We start from the raw sequence: 20,190 nt of genomic DNA, 5'->3' as shown, positions 1-20,190 counted from the left end.
CAATAATATTATAAAACATAATGTGATGAAGCACACATTTGTATTACACATTTCTAAAAGGCTAATATATTGAAATGAATCACTCAGCTCCCCAAGTCTGCTTATGTTATCCCCTACACAACACATCAATAATGTATTTCAGGTGTCAGATGGGCTGAAGCCAAAGGGACCCCACAGGCTATTATTTTCTATCTTTGTTGCTATTTCTAGTGTGAGGTAAATTTTAGGTATCTGGGGAAGGACCTTATTGCCAGCAAAAACATCAAAGTCCATAAAAGCACTATGAACAAGGAAGGTGCGAGCATGACCTGGGAGGCAGAGTTCGGTGACTTTCACAGTGGCATTAGATAACTGGAGAAAATGGGTTTTCATTACTTTCAGGCAATATAATATACTAAACTTTCAGAGAAATACTTTTTGCAGCAAACTAGAGCCAATCTAACATTTTAAACTTTAAAATAGGGGGAAAATAACTTTTAAAATTAATTATTTCAAAGCTAATGAAAGAAAGAAACCCTACCTGTGGATTCGCTCTCAATCCGAGGATATTCTTCTTCCACTGTGTTAACAGATGGTAGTTCTATTAAAGTGAGTATGTTTTTAGACAAAGTAGAAAGACCTGTGAAGTTCTGCTGTTGTGGAGCTCTGTAAACCTGTTTCAGCTGCCCTGAAATTTCTTTCCATTCTGCCTGGATCCACTTAGCCAGTGTGAGAATTGACTTAGCAACTGCGTATTCAGCTTTGGCAGACTTGCAGAAAGATATAGCACAAGAACTCAACATTTCCATTGCATGTGTTGACTGGCCTATGTATGGAAAACCAAAACACCAGCCCTTAGAAGCCTTAAAAGCAAATGATTAACATTATTTCAGCGTAAAATAATTAAGTAAATACAGAGACAGTCAATCCATGGCAGAGACATTTCTTGCTTTAATACACAGTAACAAAATTACCTTTTAAAAGTGCCAAATTAGAAAGAAGTCAGTTCTATGTAACAACTTACTCAAAACCCAAATATTCTGCAACAGCTGAAAAAAATCAACTTTTCCATGATTGCCTTACACCATGCCATAGTAACATTTATTATTTATACTCATGATTTTTATTATAGCCATGTATCAACCATAATTCATTTACTAACCTGCTGTATATAGCAATTTGGTTTTTTCAATGTCAAGTTCAGGCCCCCATTTTTCATCCACTTGGCCTTGAGTTGACAGTTTTTTAAAATGCTGGACTAAATCCTGTGCAGTGATGGTCTTTCCCAGCTGAACCTCACTACACTGTGCCAGCAGTCTTGTTGCAAGTGACACATTCCCCCGTTTTCTAGCAAATTTTGCTGCTGTAAGACCTAATTCCATGAGATGGCTTCTAACTGGAACTGTTTGTTCTGAAGGAAAGAGAACATTTTATTAGTCCCTGATTGGTCTAATCCCAGATGGCACAGGAACATGGTCAAACAATTCTTCCCCAACACCTCCCTAAACAAAGATAACTCATGTTTCATCATCTTTAAATCCCTATCAGATAGCATAGTGCTTGGCATACAATAAACACTGAAGTAGACAAAACTAAAAATCATTTGCTACAAGAAATTAACTTTTTAGTTTTTGCATCTATTTTAGAAAAGAGCCTAGGCCAAATGGTGGGGAATGAGGGTGGGACTAGACCATCCTCCCTTCTTATGTAAGTACCCTCTGCCTTCTACCATTCCATTTTCTCCTCGTTTACTCCTCCCTTTCTTGAAAAATCTTTCTTAGTCTCCTTTTTGTCCACTACCCATCCATTAAAACTGCTGCTCCTCAGGGTTGGTCCTAGGCTCTCTACTCTTCTCACTCTGCATATTCTCCCTGGACAATATCATTTACTCCTGTGGCTTCAATTATCATACAAATAACTGATGGCTCTTGAATCTTTATAGCTAACCTAGACCTGACATGCGAGTCCCACCTGCCTACCAATCTATACTCAGGTATTTCAAGGACGCTTTAACCCATATGAAAAGGAATCCATTTTCTACCACACTCCAAACCTTTCACTTCCTTCTTCTCTTTTCCCTTTCTCAAGAGGAGGCTCATGATCAATCAATCTGGCTACCTCAGCAGATACCTAGCAATACTCTTAGACTTTACTTTCAACTCTCATGTCACATCTGCTTCTTTTTTTTGTCTCTACCACGTTGTTTACCTTTAGCAGGGACTTCAGTTAACTGGTCCCTTTGTTCCCAGTCTTATCCTCTTCTAATCCCATTCTTCAATCTGCAGCTGAAGTGAACTTACACCAAGATTACTTAATGTCTCTTTAATGGCTTCTCATGCCCTTCTGACAAAGCCCCAACTCCCAAACTTGGCTTCTTTTTAATGCACTGATGCCTGCACTCCATTCCAATCTCAATTTCATCCAGCTTCATCCTCTTTCCACTCACCCTTAGGTGAGTCGAGTCATCTAAGAATCTTTAAAAATTGCTGCTGGCATTCACATATGATGTTTTTCTAACTAAACCAGGCTGCTGCTTTCCTTCTCATCTCTACCTCCCTCAGGGTTCAGCTTAAATGTTACTTCCTCCCCAACTCCTTTTCTGATTGATCCCAAAGACTAGATCAGTGTGCCCTTGCTGTATGTTCTTTCAGCACCATGTATGCACGCTTCCATTCAACATACCATACTCCTCGTTTCATATCAGTTTTTCTTGCTATACTCTAGAATTCCTTTGGTCCTAGGAATGCAGAAAACAGGCTTTTCTCGTTCACCATTACATCCCAACTTCAAGCACAGTACCCAGCACAAAGTACACAATTCAAAAACACTTGCTGAGGAGAGGATGAAAGGTGGAGTTCTTTCTCTGAATATAACCACTGGGTTACTTTTCCTTCTCAACTTTAAAACTTGTTTGATATAGGACAGATGGGGAAGGAGATGATACTTGTAGTCCTGTATGTGTCATGCTCTGTGCTAGGGCTTTTATATATACCTTGTCTCACCTCCTATGATCCTTGTAAGAATCTCATGACTAGGGCAATCCCCATAACTGGAAAGAAGAAAATGACTCAGACATTTAATGATTAGCCCAGAGGTCCTTTAATTTACAAATGTTGGGCTAAGGATCCAACCCAAGTCTACATGGCACCAAGCATCCAGGTGAATCACAATCGCCAATAATCACCAAGCAAGTCTATATCCCAGCATACCTTACTTAGAATTTAATGGTCAAATTTATTCAGTAACCCCAGCTACCATGTTTTCAACTAAAATTCTCCAGAATTCTGGCAATTTTTCCATTTTAGAGCAATAAAATAGCACCCCTTTAACATTATGACACTTCCGTATTGAAAATGAGACAAAAATATTTACATAAGTACTAATTACCTATTCATCTGGAGTGTTTAAAACTTATCATTCATAGTATACTATATCTCACAAAGAATCTGTATCCAGAATAATAAGTCTTATGCCTTCATTAGAAATGGGCATATTTAAACAGACATTTTATAAAATAAGACATACAATGGCCACTAGGTAAATTAGAAGGTGATCATTAGTCATTAGAAAAACACAGATAAACCACAACAAGACACTGTTATGTACTCACTCCATTGACTAAAATTAAAAACCAACAATATGAAGGATGAAGATAATAAGAGAAGGAACGTAAAAGGTACATTTCATAAGTGATTTTGAAAGTTAAACGGTATGACCAAGTAATTCCACTTCTGGGCATTTACTCAAGAGAAACACAAAAACATGTCCACCCGAAGGCCTGTACATGAATTTCATAACAATTCTATACACAACAACCCAAATTTGAAAACACCTCAACTATTCATCAAAGGATCAACAGACAAACTGTGGTATATCCAAAGAATGGGTACTACTCAACAACAGGAAGGACTGCACTACTGATACATGCAACCATAGGTGAACTGGCAATATGTAGAGAAGCCATACACAAGAGAGCAGACTCTGTTTCTATTTATATAAAACTTCAGCAAAGACGAGTCCAATCTATAGTGAAAGCAAATCAGCAGTTGTCTGGGGTAGGGCAGGTAGAAGACATGGTTGGGAAGAGGAGTAAGGAAACCTTGTGGGGGGTGAGGTAAATATTCTAAATCTTCACTGTATTGATGGTTACAAAAAGATTTGTCAAAATTCACGGAACTGATAAAATACTTACATTATATCTCAACTTAAACGACTTAAAAAAATAAAAAACACCGAGTCACCTTTTATTTTCTCCAACAACTGACTCTGGTACATGGTGTATCTTAAAGCCTGCATCCATGGCCTCACATCGTGCTGTTTACATGAACGCAAAGCTTCACTGAAAAGTGGAATAAGACAGTCCTGCCCAAGAAAAAACAAAACTGCTTAATGGAAACAAGCTCCTTATTTGTTTGTAGACTGAGTTCAGTTACATCCCCATTAAGTCAGCTACCTCAGATCCCAGGTTTATCTACTAAACCCTTCCATTTCTTCACTGTATCTTCTAATCACAAGAGGAAAAGACATTCTGAGAGAAAAGGTTTTGCCAACAAAAAAAAATTTTTTTAGAATATTAAGTCCAACTTATCAATATACTTATCAATAAAGTAGGCACATTTACAAAAAATAAACACAGCAAATTTACTATAAAAGCATAAGCTAAATTACAGAACATAAAACCAAACAATTTTATAAACAGATTCTCGGAGATTATAATTCCCTTGGGAAGGGCCCACCCTTGGTTAAACTACCCTATATATGAGAAGGAAACAGTGTCTTCATTTTAGTAACCTAAAATTTATGAACCTGCCAGAGGGAAATATATTCACATACATACACCAACCCCTTTCTGAAAAACAAAGAAAAAGAAAGAGAAAATAACTATGCAATTAGCCAGCCTTGAAATTATATACCTTACTTTCTTCCGTTTGCCTTACATATTTCTCAAATGAAAATGTGCCTGAAAATAGCATTACACATTTCTGGATTTATTAGCTCATGAAACAAAATGCTGCAAATCCTATTTTAAAAACCAAAAAAATAGTATTTGTCCTACACTAATGCCTGTTAATGTTTAGAAGAATACCCTGGTAAAAATATACATATACACACCTCTGTTGAAAGTCTGTTGGAGACTGTGTTCTCCAAAGCAGAAGAGCAATACAGCTGCAAGGTACTCAGAACTGGCAGAGACTGTGAAACTGTTAAAGTAGAAAGTCTCAGGGGTCCAACAGCTATGCGGGAGGTTTGCTTCAAGTACTTTACCACATTTCTGAAACAAAATATTTACTGTTAAGTAATGAATGGGATTTTCCAACCTGTAACCATCGAAGGGATAAAGCAGTTTGGTGAGATGCTGCTGTACTGGCACCCAAAGCAGGGTAGGATGAAGAGCTGCTCTTTAGTAAAATGATATGAGCAAGTCAGTACATGCTTTGGGGGATTTTTACATTTTATTCAGTTTCAATCTCTGTGTATGTTGGCCACTGGCATTCACATATCACATGGCCTACAACTAAAATGAAGCTATCAGAACTAATATTTTAGTGGTCTGAAAACTGCCTCACCCCCACCAAAGTACATACATTTTACAAATGGCAAATATGTATATTTACCTGCTTAGCAAGGATTAAACTTACTCAGTTGCAGACTGCCACTTCTGGTCTTGCTCTAGATTATTTAGAGCAGTTGCCAAACAAACAGAACTTCTCAACAACTGAACTTCGATGGATTTCTGAAGTTCCCTTGGATCTGGACTTAACATATTAGGAAGCAGTTTTTTCATATCTACAGAAAAAGAAAATTCCATTACATTAATTTGCTTTTAATGTGTAAGAGCAATAAAATATTTTGACAGTGTAATAAAGCAGCACCAATGAATACCTCCTTTCATATTTAAGTTCAGGTAGCTTGAGGACTATAATTAAGCATTTCTGAAAGCTATAAAAAAATTATACTTCACATAAAACTGTATCTCAAACTCCCCAAACTCAGATTTCAAAAGCTCAAAAATCAGTTTGTTTTTTATTTAAAGAGACAAATGGGAACAAATACTAAGTTTTAGGCAAATCTTACTAAATCTAGCAAATCAATGCTAACACACAAAATACTCAACACAAACTTCAGTGAAGCATTTTACAAAACATTCCAATTGTGATAAAGAACTTAATGAACCACATCAAGCTGTCAAGCAGGAAAAATATTTAACTTAAAAACTACTTACACTTTTTCTAACAAAATGGCTAAATAAATCTCCAAGTATTACTATAGCATTTTTTAAGTTTGCTTACTGTTTTTCATTTGCCAAATCAAATGTAAATAAAACTGCCCTAACATTGTTACTTCACATGGGACTCTGCCCCAAAATAAATGTACAAAAACTTCCAGATTTTCCAGTAAAAATACTAAGCCAAACACTGAGCAACTTGTCTATAAAAATACTTAATTTTACAAGTATTATCTCAAATACCTATTTTTTCTTTTGATCCTCCAGCAAGCACGTTGACATTTTCTCCTGGTAACAATTCTAACTGTTCAGTACATTCAACAAATTCTCCAGATTCAAAACTGCTTAGTGATCTGTAATTAAAACATCAGTCAGGACTGGATTAAAGATAGGGGCGTTGAGAGGAGAGACAGAGGCTTCCTCCTAAAACCGTATACAATCAGAAAATAATAGTTGGTGCAACTAATCCTGAAAAAGCAACAGGAAGAGGACGGCGCAAGACTTCATACACCTGGAGAAAAAGAGCAGACCTCACGGAACAGGGTAACATACCAAAGCTGTAGCCCAGTGGGACCCAAGCCCTTCTCCCACCCCAGCTTACCAGCAAGGAAGAGAAACGGAACAGGGAGGGAGTGGAAGGCCTGGGACTGCTGGATACCTAGCTCCGGAGATCTGCTCTGGGAGCACAAACCTACATTTCATGGTGCTTTCATTATACTCACATGATTACGGGGTTGAAAAGCTAATACAGGCAGAATTCCTGAAAAGAATAAGATTCCAGCCGCTTATGGAAAGCAGGGATCCATATTCAGCTCTCTGGGACAAAAGCTTATACCTATGTGCTCAGCCCACTGGTTCAGGCAGTGGAGACAGGCATAGCAGCCGGGAAGCAGGAAACAGCCCTTCCCTCCCCCCAGGCACCAATACTGCTCCCCTGCGACCCCCCACCTTGCTTCAGGGGCTGAGCAGCTCCAGAGTAGAGCTTCTGAACATTAGAGGGTGCCATATACAAATATAAAAAGCCAAAGGAGCCTGGTCCAGAGTAAAATTAATATAACTCCAGAGAAAGCTTAAATGACATGGACCTCATGACTCTTCCTGAAAGGGAATTGAAAATAAAAATCATTAACATGCTAATGGAAGTACGGAAAGATATCCAAGAACTCAGGAATGAATTCAGGTCGGAGATCCAATCGTTGAAAAGCACAATGGAGGGTATTAAAAGCAGGTTGGATATGGTGGAGGAGACGATAAATGAAATAGAAACTAGACAAGAGGAATACAAAGAAGCTGAGGCACAGAGAGAAAAAAGGATCTCTAACAATGAAAGAATATTGAGAGAACTGTGTGACCAATCCAAACGGAACAATATTCACATAATAGGGATACCAGAAGAGAGAGAGAAAGGGATAGGAAGTGTCTTTGAGGAGGTAGTTGCTGAAAACTTCCCCAATCTGGGGAAGGAGATAGTCTCTCAGGCCATGGAGATCCACCGATCTCCCAACACAAGGGACCCAAGGAAGACAACACCAAGACATATAGTAATAAAATTGGCAAAGATCAAGGATCAGGACAGACTATTAAAAGCAGCCAGAGACAGAAATAACATCACATACAAAGGAAAGCCCATCAGGCTAACATCAGACTTCTCAGCAGAAACCTTACAGGCCAGAAGGGAGTGACATGATGTATTTAATGCAATGAAGCAGAAGGGCCTGGAACCAAGATTATTTTATCCCGAAAGATTATCATTTAAATTTGAAGGAGGGATTAAACAATTTCCAGATAAGCAAAAATGGACAGAACTTACCTCCCACAAACCATCTATCTCTACAGTCTATTTTGGAGGGACTGCTACAGATGGAAGTGTTTCTAAGGTTTAATACCTGTCACCAGAGGTAATAAAACCACAGTGAAGAAAGTGAACAGCTAATTACTAAGCAAATGCAAAATTAAATTAACTATTCCCAAAGTCAATCAGGGACAGACAAAGAGTACAGAATATGATACCTAATATATAAAGAATGGAGGAGGAAGAAAAAGGAGAAAAAAGAACCCTTAGATTGTGTTTGTAATAGCATATTAAGTGAGTTAAGTTAGACTCTTAGTAAGAAAGTTAACCTTGAACCTTTGGTAACCATGAATCTAAAGTCTGCAATGACAATAAGTACATACCTATCGATAATCACCCTAAATATAAATGGACTGAATGCACCAATCAAAAGACACAGAGTCACTGAATGGATAAAAAACAAGACCCATCTATACGCTTCCTATAAGAGACTCACTTTAAACCCAAAGACATACACAGACTAAAAGTGAAGGGATGGAAAAAGATATTTCATGCAACTAACAGAGAGAAAAAAGCAGGAGTTGCAGTACTTGTATCAGACAAAATAGACTTCAAAACACAGAAAGTAACAAGAGACAAAGAAGGACATTACATAATGATAAAGGGGTCAATCCAATAAGAAGATACAACCATTATAAATATCTATGCTTCCAACACAAGAGCACCCACATATGTGAAACAAATACTAACAGAATTAAAAGGGGAAATAGAATGCAATGCATTCATTCTAGGAGACTTCAACACTCTACTCACTCTGAAGGACAGATCAACAAGACAGAAGATAAGTAAGGAGACAGAGGCACTGAACAACACAATAGCACAGATGGACCTAAGAGACATCTACACAACTCTACACCCAAAAGCAACAGAATACACATTCTTCTCAGTGACATGGAACATTTTCAAAAGATCATATACTAGGCCAGAAAAGAGCCTCAGTAAATTTAAAAAGATTGAAATTTTACCAAACAGTTTCTCAGACCACAAAGGTATGAAACTAGAAATAAATTATGCAAAGAAAATGAAAAATTCCAAACACATGGAGGCTTCAGTACATGCTCCTAAATAACCAATGGATCAATGACCAAATAAATGGAGACAAATGACAACAATAATTCAACACCACAAAATCTGTGGGATGCAGCCAAGGCTGCGCTAAGAGGAAAGCATATTGCAAAACAGGCCTACCTCAAGAAAGAAGAATAATCCCATATAAGCAGTCTAAATTCACAATCAATGAAACTAGAAAAAGAAGAACAAATGAGGCCCAAAGTCAGTAGAAGGAGGGACTTAATAAAGATTAGAGTAGAAATAAATAAAATTGAGAAGAATAAAACAACAGAAAGAATCAATGAAAGCAAGAGCTGGTTCTTCAACAAAATAAACACAATAGATAAACCCTTAGCCAGACTTACCAAGAAAAAAAGATAGTCTACACATATAAACAGAATCAGAAATGAGAAAGGAAAAATCACTATGGACACCACAGAAATACAAAGAATTATTAAAGAATACTATGAAAAATTATATGCTAACAAACTGGATAACCTAGAAGAAATGGACACCCTTCTAGAAAAATACAACCTTCCAAGGCTGACCAAGGAAGAACAGAAAATCTGAACAGACCAATTACCAGCAAAGAAATTGAATTCGTAATCAAAAACCTACCTAAGAACAAAACTGAACCAGATGACTTCACCACTGAATTTTATCAAACATTTAGTGAAGACCTAATACCCAATCTCCTTAAAGTTTTCCAAAAAATAGAAGAGGAGGGAATACTTCCAAACTCATACTATGAGGCTAGCATCACTCTAATACCAAAACCAGGCAGACACCACCAAAAAAGAAAACTACAGACCAATATCCCTGATGAGCATAGATGCAAAAATATTCAACAAAATATTAGCAAACCAAATTCAAAAACACATAAAAAATTCATCCATCATGATCAAGTAGGATTTATTCCAGGGATGCAAGGATGGTACAACATTTGAAAATCCATCAACATCATCCACCACATCAACAAAAAGGACAAAAACCACATGATCATCTCCATAGATGCTGAAAAGGCATTTGACAAAATTCAACATCCATTCATGATAAAAACTCTCAATAAAATGGGTACAGAGGGCAAGTACCTCAACATAATAAAGGCCATATATGACAAACCCACAGCGAACATTATACTTAACAGCGAGTAGCTGAAAGCTTTTCCTTTAAGATTGGGAACAAGACAAGGATGCCCACTCTCCCCATTTCTATTCAACATAGTACTGGAGGTCCTAGCCACAGCAATCAGACAACACAAAGAAATAAAAGGCATCCAGATTGGCAAGGAAGAAGTTAAACTGTCCGTGTTTGCAGATGACATGATATTGTACATAGAAGACCGTAAAGAATCCACTGCAAAAGTACTAGATCTAATATCTGAATTCAGCGAAGTTGCAGGATACAAAATTAATATGCAGAAATCTGTGGCATTCCTATACACTAACAATGAACTAGCAGAGAGAGAAATCAGCAAAACAATTCCATTCACAATTGCATCAAAAAGAATAAAATACCTAGGAATAAACCTAACCAAGGAAGTGAAAGACCTATACCCTGAAAACTACAAGACACTCTTAAGAGAAATTAGATACCAATAAATAGAAACACATCTCATGCTCATGGACAGGAAGAATTAATATTGTCAAAATGGTCATCCTGCCTAAAGCTACCTACAGATTCAATGCAATCCCTATCAAAATACCCACAGCATTCTTCAACGAACTAGAGAAAATCATCCTAAAATTCATATGGAACCACAAAAGACCTCGAATAGCCAAAGCAATCCTGGGAAGGAAGAATAAAGCAGGGGGAATTACGCTCCCCAATTTCAAGCTCTACTACAAAGCCACAGTAATCAAGACAATTTGGTACTGGCACAAGAACAGACCCATAGACCAATGGAACAGACTAGAGAGCCCTGATATAAACCCAACCATATATGGTCAATTAATGTATGATAAAGGAGCCATGGACATACAATGGGGAAATGGCAGCCTCTTCAACAGCTACAAGCAAGAGAATGAAACTGGACTGTTTAATCCCATATGCAAAAGTGAACATGAACTGGATTAAAGACTTGAATGTAAGTCATGAAACCATAAAAGTCTTAGAAGACAACATAAGCAAACACCTCCTGAATACAAGCATGAACAACTTCTTTCTGAACACAGCTCCTTGAGCAAGGGAAACAAAAGCAAAAATGAACTCATGGGACTACATCAAACTAAAAAGTTTCTGTACGGCAAAGGACACCATCAACAGAACAAAAAGGCATTCTACAGAATGGGAAAATGTATTTGTAAATGACATATTTGACAAGGGGTTAACATCCAAAATATATAAAGAACTTACACACCTCAACACCCAAAAAGCAAATAACCAGATTAACAAATGGGCAGAGGATATGAAGAGACAGTTCTCCAAAGAAGAAATTCAGATGGCCAACAGACACATGAGAAGATGCTCCACATCACTAATCATTAGGGAAATGCAAATTAAAGCCACAATGAGATATCACCTCACACCAGTAAGGATGGCCAGCATCGATAAGACTAAGAACAACAAATGCTGGCGAGGATGCGGAGAAAGGGGAACCCTCCTACACTGCTGTTTGGAATGTAAGCTAGTTTAACAATTGTGGAAAGCAATATGGAGGGTTCCTCAAAAAACTAGAAGTAGAAATACCATTTGACCCCGGAATCCCACTCCTTGGAATATATCCAAAGATTACAACTTCTCAGATTCAAAAAGACATATGCACCCCTATGTTTATCGCAGCACTATTTACAATAGCCAAGATATAGAAGCAACCTAAGTGTCTATCTGTAGATGAATGGATAAAGAAGATGTGGTGCATATATAGAATAGAATACTATTCAACCATAAGAAAGAAACAAATTCTACCATTTGCAATCACATGGATGGAGCTGGAGGACATTATGCTCAGTGAAATAAGCCAAGTGGAGAAAGACAAATGCCAAATGATCTCCCTCATTTGTGGAGTATAACAATGAAGCAAAACTGAAGGAACAAAATGGCAGCAGACTATGAACTAGTGGTTAACAAAGGGGAGGGGTGTGGGAGGGCAGGTGGGGTAGGGAGGGAGAAGGGGATTGAGGGGTATTACATTTAGTATACATGGTGTGGGGGATCACGGGGAGAACAGTGTATCACAGAGAAGGGACATAGTGGATCTCTGGCAACTTGCTGCACTGATGAACAGTGACTGCTTTGGGGTATGGGTGGGGACTTGATAATATGAGTAAATGTAGTAACCACATTGTTTTTTCATGTGAAACCTTCATAAGAGTGCATATCAATCATACCTTAATAAAAAATTAAAAAACAAACAAACAAAAAAAAACATCAGTTAGCTTGTATTACACCCTACCCAGTCTGTAGAACCACTCTGAAAATAGAACAAATTTTAGAAAAAGCACAGTCACAGAGCATTATTTTAATAAAGTTCTTTCCAGGTAGGCCACAGTTTTATTTTTACTTTGAAGATGTGACTACTATCTTAATTAGCACTGAAATCAAGTGACAAACCAGAAAGTCACGGCTGTGAACATTCAGTTTAACATGCTCACCCTTCCATGTTTCCTTCCTCTTTGTACAGTGTGTCATCCTCGGCGTCTGTCAGCAAACTGACAGTAGACCTCTGCAGTTGGCAAAGTGGACACCTAGTTCTCCCCAAGCCACCACTGAATTAACTCCCAACCTAGCCTCACTCCTCACCTAGCACATAAGCCTCTGTCAGTCTCCTACCCTACTACCTCAATCTTACATCCAAGCCCTGCTGTCACTCCTCTCCCTCCCTTTTCCACTGTTTCATGGAACCTATTTCTTTCAAAGAATTCTTTCTTTCCATCTCCTTGCCTTATCTGAAAATGCTGACACTTCTGAAGCTCCTTCTTCTCATCCTATGCCATCCATTCCAAGATGAGGCCTTATCCTCCTAGCTCCCCACTGCTACTTTCACACCCTCCACTTGGGTGTTCCCATTCACATTACAGCTGCTTGCCAACAAGAGTCCACTTAAAGAGTTTCTAAATCTCTCTTTTCTGTTAGTCTCTCATCTTTTCCTGTCCCTCTTTGTCACCTCCCTTACAACTCAGCCTGAATCTAGCACTGGAAATGTGCATCACTGTCAGTAGCTGCTTCTACCCCCACAAAGCCCAAACCTGAAGCAATGCATCCATCAGCTTCTTATGCGAACTGTTAATTACCGGCACTGAGGAACTGTTGGGCTTTGGTGACCCACACACTTACCATTTCTGCCACTACAGTCTGAGTTCTCTCAAGTGGCAAGTTCCCTGTGTTGCTTCTAGCCCTACTTTCAGCTAATGACTGACTTCTCAAGAAAACTAAACAAACAAAACCCACAGGCTTTAATTTCCTCTCTTACCCCCATCCACCATATACTCCCAAAACTGTCTGTATCAAACTTAACTGCTTTCCTTGAGACACAGAAAAAGTGAGGTCCTGTTAATCCTTAACTTGATGTTCTTTATCCTGTTTTTTTTCGACCTCTGCTTTCTAGTGGCTCCTTCCCCTTAGTTAAAAAAAATTCTCTCTCTCCAGTATTTAAAATACACACACAATATTCTCCTCCAGCCATAGCTTCCTCTCCCAGACTTCAAAAAAAACTCGCCACCCCATTAACCTAACTAAAACTTTCATTCAAGTCTCTCCACCACTCAGTGTAGTCAACCTGGTTACTTCTCCTTATCTCTCTACAAAACCCTTGCTTTGCAATCTCTGGAGCTTCTGACAAGGCCAACTACAACCCTCTGATTCTCCTACATTTCCCACACTTCATTCCTCAATGTCCTTGTGTTTTTAATAGTGTCCTCTCCCATCCGTTAACAAAGATGCTCAAAAGGATATGACCATGGCCCTCTTTCCTTTTTACTCACTCTTCTCCAGAGCCTTATCTGTGGCTTTGGTGGCTTACAAAGCCTCTGGAGTACAGAGAATGAAACGCAAAGAGGGCCTGTAAGCATCACCTATATGCTAATTATCCCCAAATCACTCTCCAGCTTAGAGTTTCCCTCCTTAGTTCTAAATTCAATTGATTGCTTACTAAACAATCTCACGATGTTTCACACGCACCTTTCTATTCTGTGTGCTCCCACTCCAGTTAATTGTATCTGTTCTCCCCCCCCACCTCTGTCCACACAAACAGTCTACATGCTCCCACCCCTGCCCTCTACCTCCAATCTCTTCGCAACGCACCAGAGTGAACACAAAATCAGATCATGACCCACCTGTGATATTCAAACCCCACCCAAGATTTTCAGTGTTACTAGCAATCACAGTCCTCTTCACAGGTCCTACCTATTTCTCTGCCCTTATCTTCTATTATCTATTCTGCTCTGACCACAATCGCTTCCTGGACATTTCCATAAGACTCCAATCCTATCATTCTTGCATCAGGTCTGGTTCTTCAAGTCTGTGCTCAACTGTCATGATGATGGTATTCTCCACCTTTGTCCTTTTGTCAGTGTGTGTCCTCACTAGGTCAGCTCCTCAAAGACTGGAATTCATGTTTTATGTACACTGCATCCCACTGGCTGGAACACATACATGCTCAATGGAGAAGTTACCCATTAACCCACTCACTCACTAGAAGATGAGCTCCTCAAGTGCAAGGACAGCTAATGACCTTTACTACATAGCCAAGTGTCTGTCATAAAGCCAGTACTCAAATTCTGAATTAAAGGATTATAAAAAATGCAGAGGACTAAGGAGAAGAAAAAGACAAGGGAGTTTAATTTACACATGTTCATATACTCTGTCCTTTAACAATATTTTTTGTATATTCAAACCTAATTTAGAAACAAAGCCATCAAATGTAAGCCTCTTGAGAATCAATACCAAATAACTGTTTCAATATTTATGAGTGTTTTCTCATTGCACATATACCCTCCTCACCTCTAACATTAGTTTCTCACTGTAGTCATTTTTAGAATTGTACTATTATTAAAACTACAATCATCTTGTAATAATAGTATGACCAATTTTAATATTTTTCTGCCATAGAGGAAGATGACTTTAAAGCTACTGAATATTTAACAGGGTTAAGTATTATAATTAATAACTGAAAGAAAAAAACCCTTACTTTATGTAGTTGAAATCAGCTTTCAGGTTGAGAGAAGTACTGCTGGTACTCTTTTTCAAGTCGTGGATAGCACTCTGCCATTCCTGTACAGCAGTCCAATCAGCAACTGAAATGTAGCACTCACATGCTTTATTTCCCAAATAATTTATAACCTCAGGGGAAGAGTCAGTTGGTTTGGATAGCACAGTTTTTCTGGATTCACCTGAATGAATGCATTTTGCAAAATAAAGAGAGATCCAGAGCAGTTATAAATATTTCAAAGAGTAAAGAAATTTAAAAATATACAGTAAGATCATCAGTACTATTTGACTACAACTTTTTCTTTCAGTACTGAATGCTCACCATTCAAAGAATGTTTGGGGCTGGCACTGTTACGCCCGGCATTGGCCAAGGAGAGAACAGATTTGTCAAAGCTGGAGATGCAGCAATCGATGCCTGTCATGATGCACAGGTGCTCCTGGTATTCCACAGATGCTTTTTCAAACCTTCAATGCAAATTCAAACAGTCTTATTTAAAAATGATCCGCATATTTCATTTCCAAAATATACTAGAAAGAACGAGTCAATAAACTGAACTGAGACAACGAATTAATTATTTTGTGTCAAGTTGGGACATACAAAATTACAGCTCTTTCACAAATGAAAAAATTCAAAGACAGTTAAATGACGAGGGGAGGGAAACAGGAAAGGGACGGGAAGGGAGAGAGAAGGGAAGAGAAGGAAAAGAAAAAAGAAAAGGAAAAGAAAACAAACAGAAACGAGAAAGAGAATGAGATAAGAAAGAGAAGAAAAAGAAGAAAAAGAAAAGACAGTATAAAACAATTAAGAGAAAATACTGGTAAGTCTGATCTCAATGTATGCAAAGGTTAAGTATAAGAATAAACACAAGAAAAGAATACATAAAGTAACAGGTCTAATGGCATAATAATTTGAAACCTCTGGGTATGAAAAAAACAAAAATGAAAAACAATAAGCATTAAAAAAATCACAAATCGAGACATCAAGATAGCATCAACAATCTGAATGCATAAGAAATCTCACAGATCAATAAAGGAAAAAATGAGAGGCTCTGAAGACATAATCTATGTTTTTAAAAATCATGATGGTCACTAACACATGGGAAAAGTTCTACTAATCATTAATAAAAGAATGTAAATTAAAACATTATTTCCATTGATGACAGTGGTGTAGTTCTTGTTTCTCAATGACTAAATATTCACAATGGAGTCACTCTATTATTAGAGATATAAATTAAAACTATTTCTTCTCCAGGGTAACTGAGCAATAGTAAGAATCATAAGGCTTATGGTTTATAGCAATTTCTTCTAATAAATCAAACTGTAGGAATGAATTCAAAGAAAATAATCACAACTATGAGCAAAGAGTTAAGTGCCATGGTATATTAAGATTTATAATAAAGATCAGAAACAGCCTTATTGCCCAATAATAAGGGTTGTTAAATTATGGGGTACTTACAAAAAAAATATTAACTGTGTTGTTAAAAATCATATTGTAGAATATTTAACATCTTAAAATATATAAAAAAAATTTTTAAACACTGCTGAGTTTTTTCTAAAATTGCAACAAGCAGAAACACTCCTATTTCTGTAAAAAGAGGACAGCAAATTATGTATGAAAAAAAAACTAGAAAGGAATTTACACCAAAACTTACAACGTGAAAGATTATCAATTAAGGACCAAGTCCAAAAGTATTTATAAAACCAGTAATTGGCAGATCTCGTTCTAAGAAAGATCTCCTACTAATACATAAAAAACATAGGCAACTAGATGAAAAGGGATTAAAGACGGCGAAATGTGAGGTGACACAGAAACCTCCTCCCCAAACCACAAATAATATGAAAATACAGCAAATAAAACTAATGCTGAAAGAGTGAATGGAAAGAAGACTGCGACAGACTGCCTACATCTGGGGAAAAGAGAAGACCTTATGGAAAAGTGTAAAGTAGCAAAGCTGTGATCCGGCAGGACCCAAACCCTCCAGGCACCCCAGCTCCTGGTGGGAGGAAGAGAAACAGAGCAGGGATGGGTCAGAAGCCTAGGACTACTGAACACCAAGCCCTAGAGATCTGCTCTAGGAGCACAAACCTACATTACATGGTGCTCTGAAGATTCCAGCCGCTTGCAGAAACAGGGATCCACATCCAGTTGCTCCAAAACAAAAGAAAGGAGAGCAGTCTGAGAGACTTTCTAACAGCAAGAGGGATGCTAACGGAGCAGGGATTGCACAGAGGTTGCTGCTCAGGAGAAAGAACAGGTGGACAAAATTATCACGATGCAGTCTGCCCAGCTAGTTGGGAACTTTCAGGAGCTTCAGGCACTCCATATCTCTGGGTGTTATGCAGTTCCAAGGACCCCACCATGACACACAGCCTGCTGTGCCTTCCTCCTGGCTGACACCAGATCGCAATGTGGATGTCCCTCTCCTTGCGCCAGGCCAGCCAGAGGGTGGCCCTGGCAATGGCAGATACAAGCACAAAGCATAGAGTCTTCTAGCTTCGCGCTTGGCCCACTGGCCCTGGCACTGGAGACAGGCACTACAACCGGGAAGCAGGAAACAGCACTTTCCTACTGAGAGGCAGCAGCGCCACTCCCGAGACCCCCACCATCACTCCAGAGGCTCATCAGCTACAGATAGTAGAGCTTCTGGGTAATAGAGGGTGCCAATACAAAGATAAAACATCAGTCAATATTGGCAGATGACAAGATATTGTACATAAAAAACCCTAAGACTACACTCCAAAACTAATAGAACTAATATCAGAATTCAGCAAAGTTATAAGATACACAATACACAGAAATCGGTGGCTTTCCTACACACTAACAATGAACCAATAGAAAGAGAAATCAGGAAAACAATTCCATTCACAATTGCATCAAAAAGAATAAAATACCTAGGAATAAACCTAACCAAGGAAGTGAAAGACCTATACCCTGAAAACTACAAGACACTCTTAAAAAAAATAAAAAGGACACTAACAAATGGAAACTCATCCCATGCTCTTGGCTAGGAAGAATTAATATCATCAAAATGGCCATCCTTCCCAAAGCAATATACAGATTTGATGCAATCCCTATCAAATTACCAACAACATTCTTCAACAAACTGGAAAAAATAGTTCAAAAATTCATATGGAAACACCAAAGACCCCGAATAGCCAAAGCAATCCTGAGAAGGAAGAATAAAGTGGGGGGGGATCTTGCTCCCCAACTTCAAGCGCTACTACAAAGCCACCGTAATCAAGACAATTTGGTATTGGCACAAGAACAGAGCCACAGACCGGTGGAACAGAATAGAGACTGCAAACATTAACCCAAACATATATGGTCAATTAATATATGATAAAGGAGCCATGGACATACAGTAAGGGAAATGACAGCCTCTTCAACAACTGATGTTGGCAAAACTGGACAGCTACATGTAAGAGAATGAAACTGGATCACTGTCTAACCCCATACATAAAAATAAACTCCAAATGGATCAAAGACCTGAATGTAAGTCATGAAACCATAAAACTCTTAGAAAAAAACATAGGCAAAATCTCTTGGACATAAACATGAGCAACTTCTTCATGAACATGTGTCCCCGGGCAAGGGAAACAAAAGCAAAAATGAACAAGTGGGACTATATCAAGCTGAAAAGCTTCTGTAAAGCAAAGGACACCATCAATAGAACAAAAAGGTATCCTACATTATGGGAGAATATATTCATAAATGACAGATCCAATAAAGGGTTGACATCCAAAATACATAAAGAGCTCACACACCTCAACAAACAAAAAGCAAATAATCCAATTCAAAAATGGGCAGAGGAGCTGAACACAGTTCTCCAAAGAAGAAATTCAGATGGCCAACAGACACATGAAAAGATGCTCCACATCGCCAGTCATCAGAGAAATGCAAATTAAAACCACAATGAGATATCACCTCACTCCAGTAAGGATCGCCACCATCCAAAAGACAAACAGCAACAAATTTTGGCGAGGTTGTGGAAAAAGGGGAACCCTCCTACACTGCTGGTGGGAGTGTAAATTAGTTCAACCATTGTGGAAAGCAGTATGGAGGTTCCTCAAAAAGCTCAAAATAGAAATACCATGTGACCCAGGAATTCCATTTCTGGGAATTAACCCTAAGAATACAGCAGCCCAGTTTGAAAAAGACAGATGCACCCTGCACCCTATGTTTATCGCAGCACTATTTACAATAGCCAAGAAATGGAAGCAACCTAAGTGTCCATCAGTAGATGAATGGATAAAGAAGATGTGGTACATGGACCCTGCCCTAAGTTAGATAACTAGAAGCCAGAAACTAAAAAAAAAAAAAGAAGATGTGGTACATATACACAATGGAATATTATTATTCAGCCATAAGAAGAAAACAAATCCTACCATTTGCAACAACATGGATGGAGCTAGAGGGTATTATGCTCAGTGAAATACGCCAGGCAGAGAAAGACAAGTACCAAATGATTTCACTCATATGTGGAGTATAAGAACAAAGAAAAAACTGAAGGAACAAAACAGCAGCAGAATCACAGAACCCAAGAATGGACTAACAGTCACCAAAGGGAAAGGGGAGGATGAGTGTGAAGGGAGGGACGGGGGGTGGGGGAGGAGAGAGGGGGCATTACAAATAGCATATATAATGTAGCGGGGGGCATGGGGAGGGCTGTGCAACACAGAGAAGACAAGTAGTGACTCTACAGCATCTTACTACACTGATGGACAGTGACTGTAATGGGGTTTGTGGGGGGGTACTTGGTGAAGGGGGAGTCTAGTAAACATAATGTTCCTCATGTAATTGTAGATTAATGATACCAAAAAAAAAAAAAAAAAGGAACCTGGTTCAATGCAAAATGCCATAAACAAAAGCCCTGGACTAGATCGCTTCATTGCTGAATTTTATCAAATATTTAGTGAAGACCTAATACCCATCCTC

General features: G+C 38.4%; 1 protein-coding gene across 1 annotated transcript in view; it reads right to left on the bottom strand.

The window, feature by feature from the left end:
• The window catches only part of SMG1 (SMG1 nonsense mediated mRNA decay associated PI3K related kinase), a 107,569-nt gene that overhangs the window by 32,351 nt on the left and 55,028 nt on the right, over positions 1 to 20,190 (bottom strand). The window contains exons 24-31 of the mRNA XM_017663326.3: positions 15,577 to 15,719; positions 15,235 to 15,436; positions 6,449 to 6,558; positions 5,619 to 5,766; positions 5,092 to 5,251; positions 4,221 to 4,341; positions 1,142 to 1,390; positions 521 to 805 (exon numbers count right to left, since the gene is read on the bottom strand). Of these exons, the coding sequence (XP_017518815.3) occupies positions 521 to 805; positions 1,142 to 1,390; positions 4,221 to 4,341; positions 5,092 to 5,251; positions 5,619 to 5,766; positions 6,449 to 6,558; positions 15,235 to 15,436; positions 15,577 to 15,719 (1,418 nt within the window). The remainder of the gene's footprint in view (positions 1 to 520; positions 806 to 1,141; positions 1,391 to 4,220; positions 4,342 to 5,091; positions 5,252 to 5,618; positions 5,767 to 6,448; positions 6,559 to 15,234; positions 15,437 to 15,576; positions 15,720 to 20,190) is intronic.

The sequence above is a fragment of the Manis javanica genome, chromosome 10, assembly GCF_040802235.1.
Source record: "Manis javanica isolate MJ-LG chromosome 10, MJ_LKY, whole genome shotgun sequence".
Lineage (NCBI taxonomy): Eukaryota > Metazoa > Chordata > Mammalia > Pholidota > Manidae > Manis > Manis javanica.
The sequence above is the reverse complement of the archived record's forward strand: the minus strand, read 5'-3'. Positions and strand labels throughout refer to the sequence as shown.